Source organism: Solenopsis invicta, chromosome 7, assembly GCF_016802725.1.
Source record: "Solenopsis invicta isolate M01_SB chromosome 7, UNIL_Sinv_3.0, whole genome shotgun sequence".
Classification (NCBI taxonomy): Eukaryota; Metazoa; Arthropoda; class Insecta; order Hymenoptera; family Formicidae; genus Solenopsis; species Solenopsis invicta.
This window is the reverse complement of record NC_052670.1, coordinates 3307051-3324229: the sequence shown is the minus strand read 5'-3', so window position 1 is coordinate 3324229 and position 17179 is coordinate 3307051. Positions and strand designations below refer to the sequence as shown.

The 17179-nt window shown below is 42.2% G+C and overlaps 1 protein-coding gene across 1 annotated transcript in view; it reads left to right on the top strand.

Moving 5' to 3' along the window:
* Window positions 1-434: 434 nt before the first annotated feature.
* Window positions 435-17179, top strand: part of LOC105199960 (atrophin-1) — a 33068-nt gene continuing 16323 nt past the window's right edge. Inside the window, exons 1-2 of the mRNA XM_039451457.1 lie at window positions 435-676; window positions 786-1006. Of these exons, the coding sequence (XP_039307391.1) occupies window positions 469-676; window positions 786-1006 (429 nt within the window). The 5' untranslated portion in view covers window positions 435-468. The remainder of the gene's footprint in view (window positions 677-785; window positions 1007-17179) is intronic.

The following is a 17179-nucleotide window of genomic DNA, read 5'->3' as shown; positions in this document are numbered from 1 at the left end:
GAGTGCGCTCTCTCCTCTCTCTGCCTTGTCCCTTCTCTCCTCCCCTCTGTGTCCCAACCTACCTACCATCTTCTCCTCCTCTCTCGCTCTCTCTCCCCGCGCGCAGTGCCCTGCGCCTCGTCGTCCACGTCGTCTTCCTTTCTTCCTCTTCCCCCCCGCCCCTCTCTCACCGCTCCCTGCCTCGCTTTTCTTTCTCTCGCGCTCTCTCTCTCTCTCTTTCCATCGGTCGAGACGACCGTAGAATGCACGACAACGCTGCCAGCACGACCATCGCTGCTGTCGTCTGCTCGTGCGCTCCCTTTGTCGTCCCCGACAACGCTACCTTCCTCCGCGCCGTCCGCGTTGCATCGCGTTGACCGCGCGCCGGAGCCGCGCCGCGAGTGATCCGGCGACGACGATCGTACGGACCTTCCAGCCAAGTGGTAGTGCCCGTGGAGTCGCGTCAAGTGCCGTGGAGATCACGCGAAGATGGAGATCGAGGCGAAGCAACGTAGCCAGAAGAATCGGCGACGGGAGCGGGCGCAGCGCATGCTGGCGCAGAGGGAGAGCCTGGCCACCGCGAAGCAACAGCAACAGCAGCAGCAACAGTCGCAACAGTCGCGGCAACGGCCGCCGAACGACGAGGAAGATAGCCACAGCGGCGAGGACGAGGACCCCGCCGGAGGTGGCGGTGGTGGTGGCGGTGGCGGTGGCGGCGGCGGCGGCGGCGGCGGCGTCGTCGTCGTCGGCAGTGGTGGAGGCGGTGGTGGCGGCGGCGTCGGCGGTGTCGGCGGCGGCGGCGGTCTGCGGCGGCGGCGGCGGTGGCGGCGGCGGCGGCGGCCTCGGACTCGGCGCCAAGACCGGTCACCCGCGGGACGGCCACTCGCGACCGCCCAGGCCACCACGACCCCCGAGGCCTCGCAAGAAGTCTTCCCTCGCGGCCACCAACCAGAAGGAGCCACCTTTCGAGGAGGACATTATCGACGGATTTGCCATCCTCGCCTTCCGCACGTACGAGGAACTCGAGGTGAGCGACGGACCGGATGTCCGAAATTTTTTTCTTTATTCTCCTTCATCTCTGGTCCGAAACCGAGATCCGCGCGCCGTCGGAGCAGGAGGTGCTTGATAATCGGAGCATAGTTGGGGGAAGCTGCGAGCTGATCTGTTCCTTGCCCGCCGAACGTGTATTCGCCATAACCTAAAAGTCACCTGGAGATAACCTATAAATTTCTCTCTCTCTCTCTCTCTCTCTCTCTCCTCCTAATTCTGCTTTTGTTTATCTCCCGACTGTTTTCCACAAAGGCTCTTTTCACCTCGTAAATCGGATTGGAGTAGAAATACAGTCATTCTTATGGAAACCATTCAAAAGGAGGTTGGAAGTTTGAACTTCGTTTCTAGTAATCAAAGAACTAACCAGTCGGATCTTTACCCAATTCGTAATGTTCGATACGTAATGCGTAAAGTCAAACAACAATTCGAACGTGAAGAGTAACATAAGGAACTACATTGTTCGATGTACTGCAGCATTAGTTCTTTTTGCAGTCTATTGTCCTCGTCTCGCGATTCTCTATTTGAATCAGAGATTTTTCTAACTTTCAACTTCTCAAAGTAATAAACTGTTCGAGTTATACGACCGTTAAAAAACGGTGCTACTTCGGGTTTATCTAGCCTATCATTAATCATTCCAGACTTACTGTGTACGTTCGCGCAAACATTTGTAGCGCAATGTAGAATTACTTCAGACTATATTTCAAAGTTATTTACGAAATGCTTCGAAACGCTTGTTGAATTGAAAAAAATCGTGCTAGAATTTTATTTTTTCGTGCAACTGAGCGAGAGAGACAGAAAAAGAGAAAGATAAAAAAAAGGGAAGCTTAGATGTTTCTTACTGTAGGTTGTCACGTAGATACTTAGACAATATGGATAAAGACAGAATTTTTATTGTCTCCGATACGTCATGCTGTGCGATTACAGTGTATCGTCTTGTTTGGTCAACACTCTTGAAAAGAAGTGACGTCTTTCTCGGTAAAAAAGAGGTCGTCACGCTGTTTCGTCTTAATCTGTGGCTTTATACACGTTATTTATGATTGTGCAGAAGGTTTTGATAAGATCGTACTTACATCGAGAGTTGCCAAAAAATTGTAATACAATACTTTTTTTTTTAGAGAAGATAAGCAAGTTTTGAGTAATCTTAAAAATGATCTCAATAGCTTCTTGTTCCTTTCTGGTATTACAACTCTGTTACAGAGAAAAATAATTCACTTTAATGTAGAATATATATACAGAAAAAAATTAGTATCAAATCAACAATTTATTGTTTCTTATATAAGCAAGGGTATCGAATCTTCTTGAAAGAATTTGATAATTTTACACTAAGAGAAGAACTAAATTTTAATAATAAATATTTGTTTGAACAGTTATAATAAAATTTACGTACATAAATAGTTATCCAATAAAAAAATTATAGTTACATTAAATTAGTGATCCTTGTATTAAATAAATATTTGTTTACATTTAGCAAATATTTTTTTGCAACTATATTCAATCATATATTTATTAAAATATTTATTAAAATTTATTATTATGTAAACAAAATTTTTTCATGTTAACACATTATATCTGATTAATATTATAAATTTTTTCAGAAAGATTTTATATTTTTGCTTACATATGAAACAATGAATTGTTGTTGATTTGATACTAATTTTTTTCTGTGCACAAGAAAACAAGATTTGTCTCACAATTTTTCAGATATCAGAAATTTTGTTAAAGGAAATTCAACGTTCGATAAATTTATTCAATTAGCTCGTATAAGTTTGCCGAATGGCTGCATTTGGGTTTTATACGCAATATAGATTAATTGGGAAATAATGATCGATTATTACTCGTAATTAATTGAGATAACACAAATTAAGTTCTCGTGAGAAACGTTGACAGCGCAGGTCAGCGGTTCTCAAATCAGCGTTTCACGTGCTCGTGACACGAAAGCGTTAGCGCAAATTGTCGCCTGGATCGGATAAATCTCGGCAGCCTCGCTGTTAATTAGTAAAATTTCGATGGCGCGTACTTTAATTACGGAAAGCGTGTGCGCAATTGGTGTCGCATGCAGAATAGTTTCTGTAATTGGGAGAGCGCGAAGGGGAGAGTCGCTGGCGCAGGTAATCGGAGCAGGTCGTAAACTCGCGAGTGTTAAGCAGGGGAAAAAAAAAGGGGAAAACATGTATTTATATCGGAATAAGTGGCCCAAATCAAACAGATCGATATCGGCCATTATTTTCCTAACAACCGGATACTTCGGTCGGCAAATTGTACTGGAAATACTCTTCGGTGCTTCGGCAGGGTCCCCAGCTCGGCCAGTTGCCGCGGTTTAATCGCGGTTAGAGTTGAACCGACGTCACGCCCGTGCAACTGGCCTTTGGAACGCGCGCCTCGGCGATATCGGCGACTGATAGCGCAACGATCGCCGTCGCTCCTCGCGCGCGAGCAACGCGAGCAACGCGAGCGTGCTCCTGCCTCGCGGTTCGCATCGCGTCGCGTCGCGTCGCGTCGCGTCGTAATGCGTGTACCGACCATTTCTTCGCGGTGTGTAACGGTATCCACGACGCAGGCTCTCCTCGCGCGAACGAGCAGCGAGAGATAAGGATCCGCTGGCCGCGTATGCGTGAGATCGCGAATTTCTCTTCGCGAAAGAGAACGAGAGAGACACAGACTGGTTTTAATACAAAATGTAATAGTGAATTATTATTATTATTTTTTTTTTTAATTTAGACGCCTGGAAAAATTTATTTTATTCCGTAACTGGCGCGTAAACGTCGAGGAAAGAATATGAACCGAGAGTAGATAATTTGTAGGATTTCTCATTTAAATATAGAAGTCAATTTAAAATGAATTAAACACGAATCATGATATTGATCTCTACGTTAGCTCTCTCAATATAAATTATTGTACGTAAGGTTTAAAAAAAAATTACGTTTTATATAATGTAATTATGCAATATATTACAATTAATGTAATCGGAAGGTTACGTTAATCGTAAATGTAAATACGATTGAAACATTAACGAGAGTTTATCTTGGTCGAGATAGCAAGAAGGATAGAGCGTTCTGAGCTGATTCGAATCGGAGATAGCGCGAATATGCGCCGGACGTTCCGAAGATAGATAAGTCAGTCGTGAGGGCTCGTCGATAAGAGATATCGTAAATCGCTCGCGAGGCGAGTGCTTATTTTTCCCCCTATTGACATAAATTTGCATCGTAACGAATTGCGACCTTGCAGGTATCACCGACATGGACGCTTCGACGCGCATTACACCTCGCTGCCTTTTTTTTTTCTTTTTATTTATAAGCGAACAGTGTAACGCTTTCGACGTGCCGCGATAATTTCGAAATCTCGTAACGATTTCCCGGATATAGTCGGGAGGGAACGATCCTACTTTGAAGCACCCGAGACATTTTCCGGAGAGCCAAAGTAAAAGCCCCGTAAAATTAAACGGCACGGAAGTAAAAAAAATACAAGTAGGTGTGTGTGTGTCTTTGTAGGTTTGTTTCAAAACTGCACGTCCCGCGCCGCGACGAGAACGATTCTCGATAGAGTGAAGCTCGTCGGTGCATACACGTCGCCGAAAGTGGCACTCGAGAGTTTTATTCCCTCGCGAGAGCAATCCTCGACAGTAAAATTTCCGGCGTACATTGAGAGCGACACTTAATGAGCGCCCAATTGAGAGTTTCATTCTCTCCGAGAGTGATCCTCGATAACAAACTCTCGAGTGTGCACTTAGCCTAGCCTCCGACCAACCCGCGAGACGTTCGTCCTCCTCCTGCTCCAAATTCGTCGGCGTCGAATTACGTCCGTCCGAGTTACTGTTTTGCCTTTGTTTTGATCGGTTAATCGAGTGATTAGCGCCAATGTTTTTCTTTTTTTTTCTTTTTTTTTGTTTAACGCTCTTCAATACACACCACGCATATTATCGCCGACCTCACGATGGCAGGATATTAAATCTCAACTCTTGTTAATGCAATCGACATTAATCTAGTGACTTTTTTTGTTTACCAAGAGTATCATTACGCGCAATTAAAGATGAGGAGCGATATAATGACACTCATTTTACTCTAAGTAAATGTAATTTATCTTTTCCTGAGGGAAAAAAGAAACAATCTTTTTCTTCACGCAGAAGTATCATTAGCAATAATAACGAAGCTCTGAGATTAAAAATAATTAAAAAAAAAACAGTTATCCGATACCTCGTCGTTATCATCGAGGGAAACAAACAAATATCCGATGAATTCACATTGGCCTTGTATGAAGTTTATCTCGCCGTAAATTTTTTTTTTTTTTTTGTTTTTAATTTGCGCATCGATCGTAAAGACGACTTGACGCCTCGACGCTTTCTGCTTTCGCAGCGTTTATCGAGCAGCCCCGTCCGAAGCTGAAGTTATTTTGTTAATCGCACGTCCTAAACCCTGCATCGTGATGATTTATGCGTTGTCGTCCGCGCGCTTGTCCCGCGCGAGATTATTATTTCTTTTCGTCGGGAACGCGGTAAAAACTTGGCGTGTCGCGTCGCACATTAAATCCGCAAATTAACTCGAAGACACGTCGCGTAATTACGCGCGCGGACGCGCCTTTATCGTGATTTATCGCGGTCGGGAAGTTAATCGTTACGTTTTATTATTCGCACGATCTCTCTCTCTCTCTCTCTCTCTCTCTCTCTCTCTCTCTCTCTCTCGTTAATCGCGACATCGTCATTCTCCTTGTCAGCAAATTCAAACACTGCAGTGTGCAATTTCGTTAAATTCAATTTTTGGCGCCATGTATACCGAGAGGGGAACGTCAAAATTTGTATTACGCTCTCTATATTATTACGATTTCGTCGACACGAATAAATGCCAGTCCGTCCAAGAGAGATTTTCTTCAAATTCAATAAACCTGTACGTATTTTTAGCGTAACGTCGCTGCGGGATATTATCGTGTAACATAATTAAGACTTATTTAAATTAAATAATTGCATTTTAGAAAAGTTTAATTACGAAATTTATATCATAATCAGTTTTTCTTTCGTGAAAAACTGATTATGATATAAATTTCGTAATTACGTATTCCTTGCTTATTCTATTTTTATGTCACCTCCCGGAGTAGAATATAACTTAATTTCCCTCGATATCGACTAGATCTGAAACGATGACGATTTGCTTTACAAACCGATAATCGTGATGGAGATAACTGTCGCGAGGCTATCATAATTACGGATGTTTACTTTACCTTATTAAAGGCGTTTCTACGGTATTTCTAAAGTAATCATTTTGGTCTCGTTCGATTTTAGTGTTCTACGACACATGGCGCAATGTTGATCTCTCATCGATCTCTTTCCTTATTTAATCGCACGGCACTCGAGGGTTCGCGTATCGACGGAATATCTGTAGTTTATCTATCAAGGCTGCCTCGTGTTTATAACGATGGGCATCCATGCAGCCGGCTTGAATCTGCAGGTGGCTCGCCTGTTGCAACCATTCACCCGCTCGATCCCGATGGTTTACGTCTATCCCGCCATCACATATCGTCATGGCGATAAAAATATAACCTGCATTTATATAGCGCGCGTGTCGGGTTCTAAATAGCACGTATCCGCCGATCCTCAAATAACACGAATTTGAAATTCGCGAGATTACTCGATGCGAGGATTCGTCTCTTCTAAAAACTCACTTTTCGATGCCGGCCTCGTCGTCGCGGGCGAATTTTAAGCACCAACGAGAAGATAGAGCCAGACATTCGACGTTCGTTAAATCAAATTGTTCGAATGCGTAATAAATTAAAGACGACGACGTTTTCGTCCGAGATCGATTACTTTCTTACATAAGTTTTCTTCAGATTTAAACTTGAACGTGTTTTCAGCGCGATATAAAAAAATAGGTATTTAGGTACACTGTGAAAAAAAATTGAAAATATTTAGTTCAATGTGATCAACTAAATATTGGGTTGATTCAGCAATTATTTAATTGCACAAAAAAGACAGTTTATGTGAACTATTTAAATATGTTAATCGAGAATGAATTGAACCAACTCAATTTAGTTGAACAGACTAAATATTTTAATTTTTTTTTTAACAATTTTTTTTCTTAGTGCAGCACAATTGAGATTTTTATTGCACACACTGAAATATCTAAAATTTAACTAAATACAGATGCGTGAAAGTAATTTTGTTGGACCATCAAAAATAATTATGCAGGACGCTCGGGCATGATGAGAGCGATGCTGCAAAAAATTTTAGCATTCTAGCAACCAGCTTTAGCATTCTGCATAATTATTTTCATGGTCTAACGGAAAATTCTTTTCAGATGTGTATCTAGCTTAGATTTTTAGATACTACTTTATTACAATTGTTCATTCCGCACGTGTAGAATCGAGTAATTATGTGACACCATTATGTAAACGTCATTGCAGTGCAGTTTGTTCACTCCTGTCCCTCCTCCCCGCCTTCCGTCCCCTCCCGTCTTCAGCCTGATGAAGGAATAGCGAGATCACTCGTTCATCAATATCCGAGGTAGACTTGACTTCAGTTTCATGGTAATGTAGGAGCTGCCAACCTAGCTACTTCTCGCGCTTGTTTTTATTTCGCAAAAAAAAAGAAGAAAAGAAAAAAACGGCATTTATCTCGTCGCTAGCAATCGTTTTACGAGACGGCCGCAAAATACGTATCACCGTAGGTAACCGCTCATTATCATAATCATTACGCTTGCTGCGCTTGTTTATGCAACCAACTTCGGTGTGTGAGTGCGCCTTGTAAATTTATCGCCTCGTGACTTCTTTTACTTTGTATCGTCATCGCACTCGTGTCACGATTGAAGGACAAAAGTGACGAGGCAACGCGCAACTTTTCGTTATGGCCGGCCCGTTTTTTGGCGGTACAAAGATCGTAGCACGCGCGTGCATCGAGTCGACATTAAAATAATCGATACATCTTTTTTTTTTTCGTGTAAAAAAATAATCTTCAGATTTATTTTTGCATTGAATATGATAATAAGTTATTAAGACTTTATAAGCGTGTCGATTGCATTGACATATTTACCGAAGTACTCTTTGTATTAACGTCCCACTAATTGCTATGTTTACATTTTTCAATTATTCATTATTTACGGGAATAGAAAAGGAGGAACTTTAATAGTCTTTTCGTGTTTCTTTGTAATTTGCGAAAAAGCTCTTCGCATTTTTATTTGCTTTTCGAACGTAAATATTTTTACGAACGAGAATTGATTTTAAATTTCAATAGGAATATACCACGTATTGAGACAATGTGTTGACTATAATTGCATGGTTAGGAGCTCCATTTTTATAGTTATTACGACTACAACATTAGTAATAATGATTTTGTGTTTATAATTTTACCAATTATAAAAAAATTTATTATAGATTATGAAAATTTCAAATATTAATATAATAAAATATCAAGGTACGAATGACATTTTTATATAATAAGTTTAATCACACAGTTGTAATAGATTAACTATTTTTTCATATTCGCCACTATTTTTCCGGTAATAATGATTAATATTTATATTTTGCATAGTTCAAACTGTGAATTTGTATTTAGCATAAAAAATAACTATAAATTATAGTTAAATTATACAGAGAGGAAAAAACTCGTTGACCTGTCTCAATTTTTCAACTCGATTAACTTTTTTCAGTAAAAGTATTTATGTACTTTACTTAAATACATAAAAATTTGAATTTTAATTTACTACATATATATATTTAACTTAAATACATGAATACTTGAACTGAACAAATTCAATTAAGTTGAAAAATCTAGTCACATTAATAGTGTTATTTTTCTCAGTGTTACAATTACATTTTTTTTTCTTTTGGTGCGTCTACTTTCCTCCAGTAATGGATCACCTTACGCATGTCAATGAAAACGCACTTCTCGATACATATTTGTTCTAGCAGAATATTTTTAGAACATTGTACGGTCGTTCTTGCGGCATTGAAAAACAATCGGTACTTTTTTAACTCCGTTGAAGCGCTAAACGCGACGTTATTGTTATCGCGCGTGTGAATGACGGGGCAGAGTAGCACGAGGACCGTCTAAACGGGCCTGTCGATCAATCCTGAATAGATAGTCCGGCATGAATCAAGCTGCTCAAAGCCGCTGGATGTTCAAAGCGGAAAATCCGCTCCCGGCCACGCACGGCGATCCGTGTTTTTATTTTCTTAATTAAAAGTACCGCGAGAAAAAGAGAGAGAAACGGTGTTCTCTCTCTCTCTCTCTCTCTCTCTCTCTCTTCTTGTGCGCTGTAATCTGTTGCAAATTAAATAGAAATGGTCACCGAGCGTAAATGTAACGAGACAGTACATCCGCCGTCCGTGAGTTATCGACATCACTTCTCTGGTTATTGAGCCTCCGTTATCGCGAGAACGCGGCAAATAGAATGCTTCGAAAGGTCTGTCCTATACTATGATAGGCTTTCTCTCTCTCTCTCTCTCTCTCTCTCTCTCTCTCTCTCTCTCTCTCTCTCTTTCTCTCTTGCTCTCTTTCCGCAGCTCTTTTTCTCCATCTGTAAGGCGGCGATAGAATTCGATCCTGTTAAAAATGACGTTCCCCGCCGACCTTGGTTTTCTTATTTGGGAATACTTGCGCGGGTAAAGCGAGCCGCAGAACGGTGGACGGCCTTGCGAGCGAATTTCATTCTCTCGTCTGCCCGCCGCCGCGCCACCACCATCACCGCCGCGCTAAACGTTCGACTCCGATTTGCGAAATGTTTCGCGAGAGAGAGAGAGAGAGTGAGAGTGAGAGTGTCGTTCGGATTGCATTTGGCGCGTTCGATGTCAAAGGCGCCATTTCGCTCCACCGTGTCCTTTTGCAATTGCCGTCGGCGCGTGGAGATGAAGGAAGAGACGACGACGGCGATAGGAGGGGAAGAGATCCTTTTGGTATCTCCGATCCTGCCGGAATGCAAACTCCGACCTCGCCGCCAGGTGCCGATTCTCTCACAACAGCGAGTGTCTTTCGCCGTCATTTCTTTCCGTTTATTTGCTTCCTCCGTCGTCGCCGCCGCCGCCGCCGCCGCTGCTCCTCTTCCTCCTCCCTCTCTGTGAACGAGATCGTTCCGTTTTTCAGAAAAATACCGTCGCGCGTTAACATCGCCGTGAAATGTATGTGCATCCGTAATTATGCTGTAATAACGCTTCGGGGGATCATGCGAGTTTAACGTGTGGAAACGCGCGACTCGCAAATTTTCAACGTATCTTGCGTACAGCAGCATATTAAATGTCCGCGATTAATAATGCTGCAATTTAACGCTTAACGTGATTACAAAACGTTCTCCGATACACTTTTTTTACGTAATTAAATCACGACGTGTTCATATAGTTATTACCTCGACAGATTCACGAGACACGTTGGCCACTATCAGCTGGATAATGCAGAATTTCTGTCGATGGTCGTTCAACTGTGTACCTTTTTTCCTCCCCGATAGATTTCGAATTAGCACGTGCTTACGGTACAGTTATCTTCTTTTTTTTTTTTTCGTTCTTTCCACTTGTACATAATGCGTGATTTCGCGCGGTTTGCAGCGATTTAACAGCTATTCGAGACAATTTATTTATTTTAACAAAATCTCGGATACGAGAATCACAATATTGCGCGCAGCGTTGAAAAAAAAAAAAAACAGTGGTCACCGGCGAGGTCCGCTAAATTGGATTGAATTTTTAACGCCGCGTTTTTTTTCGGGAACGAAACTGCACGTACAAAAGAATCTGTTTCGCGCTCTGCACATATTTTTTCATCCAGAGTCATTATTGTCTATCGTTTTCGCCGCAATGCCCGCCACATTTCCGCGTATAGCGGACAAACTGGTAACGACTTGAAAATATTAACCGAGAATGGTATCGTTATTTACGATTATGGCCTCCCGGGCTGAAATCGGTGCGTTTCGCCCATCCGCGTTCGCGAGAGCCACGATAAATGGCATACGCTCCATGAATAGAGCACGGAAGAACGGATTTGTCGTTATAGTCTATTAAGATGTCCGCAAACTGCATTATATCAGGCCGCGCTCTCCTCGAGGAGCGTTGGCCGTTCGCGTCGACCGAAATATCGAGGCTCGTTGATCGTCGGGACGTTGACGGCGGTTCCGAAGGCGGTTTTTTCTGTTAAAAAGCCGAAAGGCGCCGGCCGATCGATAATCGTCGACGTACGCTCGTGAATTCGGGATGAGGTCAGTGTCACGTTGCCTGACAAATGAGGCCGCGTTATACAAGAAACCACCGACGTCGTTAAATACGTTATTTATTTCGAACGACGCCGAATGCGCTCTCTCTCTCTCTCTCTCTCTCTCTCTCTCTCTCTCACTCAAAAGAGAGAGAGAGAGATTGCGAGTTCAAGGATTAACAGAACGTGGTGCGCAGGTGTCTTAATTAATAATTTAACGAGGGAGCCTGCATTATTATCGCAGCGACACATGAAATATCAAATTAACGGTAACTTCGTTAATGTTATTGATATTTGCGGTAATGCGGACGGTAGATAGATATTATTCATGGACGCACTAGGGGGGGATTGCGGTTTAATTGACACGTAATTATACGAGTTTATTTCTTGAAGGCCGTAAGATTTCGAGCAACGAAACAAATTAATATATTACGCACACGTGTATCGACAGGTCCGTTACATCATAACCAGCTGGAGAGAACGTGGTAGTAAGGTCATTTTTCTTATCTCTACCGGAGAGACGGCGGGCGTCTTGATTCGCGAGAAAAAGTTAAACGTAAGGAAAGAAACCCAGTTACCTCAGTGCAATATTTTTATTACAGTTCAACGAAAGGAAGAAATTGTACGAAGCTTTAAGTCCAGGAGGCGGTCACGTATATACGTGGAAAAAAGTCGCGAATTTAAATTGCAAATTGGACAATCAGTGCGTATACCGTACCGACGCGAAGTATAATAAACTATCATCGTACGCGAGTACGCCGATACAAAATAAACACTCGGGACCTTCCGAGGGTGTGCGCGCGCGCTGATAAGACCCGGCGATAAGACCCCCGATGCGCTTGCCACGGGGTTTCGAATTACTCGTTTCGGGGAACGATGTCCCGCGGCTTCCTTGGCAACGGACCGAATGTCTCGAAACTTTCGTATCGTACCGAACAAGTCGAGTTCCCGTCGCGAGCGAGCGAGAGAGAAAGAAAGCAAGAGAGAGAGAGAGAGAGAGAGAGAGGGAGAGAAGAGGGTTTTCGAGTTCGTCGGCCGAGAAACGTAATTTTGCGTCGGACGAAATCGTCGGCGTTCGGCGGATCACCGAGTGCTCGCGCTCCGCGGTGTCGTTAGCCGTGCCGAGGGAGTGAGGTCAGCAGCGCCCGCGCGCGCCACTCAATAAATCAGAGTGCCGTTGCATCGCGCGACACGCGTGCTATCGGTCGGGAAGCGAGGACGGTCGAATTCTGCCACATGATCCGTCAACAGAGATCACCCGGATGAAATACGCGCATCCGCGTCGCATATGCATGTATATGCGCACCGACGCGACGGCCCCGTGAAAACCTCCCGGGAGCCTCGAGCGCAAGGGGGTTGAATGAAAGCCAAAGGGGAATGGCTCTACACGGCCGGGAATCTTGGAATCTCTGCGGGGGAAAAACGTGTAGGACGTTTTCCTCGATTGCGAAAATTTGATTTGAAAATTCCGAGGAAAATTCGGCTTGCTCTGCGGCGGAACGCGTTTCAAACTGCACGGAAAAGGACGACTTTGCTGAAATACAGATCTGCAAATAATTTAATGCTGAGCCGTTAAATAATTTTTATTGGACGTTCAAGCTGATTGTTGGAATGCCAGGTCTTTTCGCAACAGTATCATCACGCTTGTACGTCTTACATAATTATTTTGATAGTCCGACATAAATTATTCTCTAATCTGTATCTAAAGTTAAATTTTTCACAAGGTATTACAATAAAATTGTTCATAAAATTTTGCGCTCGTTATCGTATTTTTTGCATTTAATTGCCGCTTTACGGTTGCGCTGTATTTTGCTGGCTTCTTCATCATCACTTTGTTAAACTCGACGGTTGGCACGAGAGGACAGATTTTTCGATATGTGTAACATTCGAAGATTGAATTTAACCTTTCAAATGTCTCACTTTTGCGTAATCGTTTTAGAGGAAAACGATTCCCCGCAAAACAAATAGGTAGATTGAAATCTTTTAAGCTACGTCCTCCTTTTTTTTATTGTCGCAAAATTTTTTAACCATGTAAACGCCGTGTTTTATCTCTCCGCGATGAAATATCTACGAGAGACGCTCGTTTTCTATCCGTCGTTTTCCACGTCTGTCGTATTTTCGATACACATGTCGCTCGTCGCGATTCAATTTTCATTCCGACGCACGCAAAAATGATCACCAGACGGTTGTAATAATTCGAAGTATATGCACAATTTTAGCACCGGTCGGAATAACATTGAAGTTGCATGAAACGATATTATTTTTTCGCGATATTGAGCAACGAAATCGAAGCACTGCTCCTCTACTTTTACGGTTTTTTTTTTCTTTTTTTACTTCGTTCTCTCGATTGCTTCGTGAAATAATTCGTGAGTGCATCGCTACGTTATTCACAGTTCGTTAAAAAATAATATACTCGACCGACCGACAGCCCGCTAATTGCCGCGCGAGCGATAACAATTGGATGACGCGTGGCAACCTAATTATCTTATAATTAAGCATGCGCTTTGAGTTATTTTACGGCGAGCGATTTATAAAAATTATTCGAGCTACTCAAAGGCAACACAATGTAATTGACTATCATCGGCGAATAATTCTATTATCCCGAATTACGCGATACAACGATGAATGCGTAACGAGGTAGCATATTTTAATAATAAATCAAAGTGCGCTCGATCGGATCGCGCTCACTCCTACACCCTTTAAATCCCCGGGTTATTAATAAAAACTACATTACATTTATCGCTTTTAGTTAATTATACAAAAGCTCTTATTAATACTGGTAAATAAATGAGATTCAACGGCGATAGCAAATACACGGGATCCGTTGGATAATTACCAGCGATTAATTATCAACGATATGATATCGAGATACGTGCGGCGAATAAACGCGTTCCGTAAATAAGCACATTTCTATTCGTTTTGACGAAAACATACATGTATATCTCGCGTGTACCCCTAATATACCGTTGTAGATGCATTATGCAAAAATTGTGCGTCCACGACTTTTTCTTCACGCGATACGTGTGTTTTGAGAGGGCTGAAAGAAATGGGGTTTATAACCGCGCGCGCTGGTAGAGATCGATATGGGGGACACCGTATCGATGTCCGGCGACAAAGAAAGTCGCTTGCACCTGCATGAAAAGTGACCCACTTCTCTTGGTAATTCCCTAAGATGCGGAAGAAAGTCCACGTCTACTTTACCTTTTCGCATCTTTCTTTGCGTCGCGGTCGTTGCGGCTGCTTTCGCGAGAAGAAAAAAAAAGGAAGAAATTCACACGACGAGAAATGACTGTGCTATGTTGCTTCTCGGATTTTGAACAGCCTCGGGTACATCAGATACGATAGTTTTCTAGAGAGATATAACGTATTCTTTTTACGTTTATAGAAATAGCCTTCGAAGATAAATCGATATCTTTCGTTCCGTTAGAACGGTACCGAGACCGTATGAATAAATATTTTATATATACGTGTCGTGGCATGGATGACGACACGATTGTCCATTTACATTTTTTAAAAGAGAGATAAAATTTAGAGATAAGTAAGTTTTTAAAAGTTTTTTTTTTAATCAGTAAAGCTGCTCGCAGGGCATCTCTCCCTGATACGAAAGCTTTCTGTTATCCGAAAAAAAATTCAAAGAAAAAAATATAGAGAGAAGATTACGCCCGGAGAAAAAAGTCACATCAGCAACTAGAAATTTGAGGACAAATAGCGCTTCAAATGTATTATACAGTTGTAATGAGAACAATAAATGAACTAAGATTGATATCTATAATCGTAAATAATTTTCGATCTTTGATTGAAAGCGTAATTACAGATTCATTCATTTTTTTCTTTCAATCAAAAATTGAATAATAATTATTTATAATTATAAATATCGATTTAAAAAAATATAATCTAATCATTCGTTAGATAACTAGAGAAATATACAAATGTATAAGACGGTGAAAAGATTAAGCCTGTTTAAGATTCCTTCGTTCTTCTCTCTCAGCACTTAAGATGCCACATCACTGTTATCATAATTATTTTGATTGCGTACACCGAGCAAAAAAAGTTCAAGCATTTACGTATTTAAATTAAATACGTAGTTAAGTTAGATATATAAACGCCTAAATTGAAGTTTAAGTATTTTACGTATTTAAGTCAAATACATGAATAGTTGCACTGAAAAAAAATTTAATTGAGTATCATCAGTGTTACTAGGACGCCAAAGTATATTCCAACGCCGCGCCGCGCCGTTTCGATTTCGGCAGACTTTTAATGTATTCGGCAGGGAAGCTAATAATGGCTTTATTACTATTCATTGCCATGTTACGTGATCGATAGCTGACGTTTCGCTTATCTAAATAATCAACGACGTTTTTTTTTTCCTTTTATTAAAAGTTCTTACTCTCTGCATGCAGAGGGAAACCAGAAGGATCGGCGCGAATTTTTCCCGGAAGAGTGGCGGCGATCATTCGCACGCGGAAGCGATCGAGCAGCGGCGGCAGCGATATCCGCGATAAACATTAGGCACACGTCGCCGCGGCGCGGCGCATGCGAAGATAATGACGTGCGCGGTGCTCATTTTTCCAACTTCGTCGTCGTCGTCGTTTCGACGCGGAATTCTGCGCGTTCAACGCGCCGTAATAACGGGGCTAGAATTACCGGCTCGCGGCCGCGCAAATCGGCGAAAGATTTTCGCGCGGAAACGATCGCGCCCGGGACTTTATCGCCGCGTTTACGCCGCGCTAAATCTTTTTACCGCCACCGGTTTGTCGGTCCGCTATTTCTTTTCCTTTTTTCCCCTCTCCCACTCTCCTCTCGGCCCTTCCTTTCCCTTTGTCCGTCTCTCTTCTCTCCTTTTTTTTTCGTCCGCGTCGGGATAAATGCTTTATTGCCGAGCGATTCGAGCGGGGCCAGTGGCGTAAGCGAGTGGCCTACGCACTCGGAATACCTGACGCTTAATTCTCAGCGGGATGGAAAATCTAATGCTTCACTAATGCCTCCACCAGGCTAGACTCCTTAAGAAAAAATGTGTTCACGGGTGTTCGCACTCGCAGAAGAGAGTACAATAGAAGCGTCTCATACACTTTGTGTTATCGCTGCTGAATAATCCTACGATTATTTTCTATTATGTATCTTTCCACACACTCGCCATGAGAATGATTTAAAAGTTTTGAACTCGTTAGTCTCGATAATGCGTGTCGATGATATACTTAGAAAATATTCGTTATCAGCTGTTTCTTTTTGCTCCTTGCACAAATTCTTATTTAAATTTATACGAATGGAAAGAAGACGATAAAACCGACGTTCTGATAATTTCATTGATACGTGTGCGACGTTGGCTTGCCAAGGTTAACCACTACTTTAGGCGAACACGCGTTGACGAGCTGAGTAATAATGCAACTTTCTCGATCGTAAGTGACAGAAAGCTTGTTGCACTGCCCGTGCATCGCATTCCTCTCACTCCTCTTACATCGTTTTAAACGCGAAAAGGTATCGACATTCGCGATAAGAACTTTTTCCGTCCGCAGCGACGAAGAGAGAGTTGCGTTGTCGCAATCGGAATCGACAGTGTATTTTGACAATATTTCTCAACACGCTGCCGTGTTCTGCCGTTTAAACCAAACAATCCGACCGTCTTCCGTTTATTATCTCGCGTAGGCGAGCGTGCGCCTTCGTGTCGGATAAACGTCTCGCGTAACATCGTGTCCCCTCTGTTGGGCGGCTTTGGGATACATGCTTGAAATACACGTCTACTTTGTGGGACAATATAAATTCGTGCGTGCCGTGTAGCGAGGTATTTTTAAATTAATTTAGAACTATTAATGATTACAAAAAATAAATTTTGTTATCGTAATGCAAATCTGATAAATCTATTAACTAAATTTAATTTGGTTTATGTAGTCATGCTCAACCAAATGTTTGATTACTCCAATCAAAAAATATCTTTAAAGCAAGAAAAATATATTTTTGTAGGTAAATAGAAGGAATCAAATCTTTTAATTTGAGTAATTA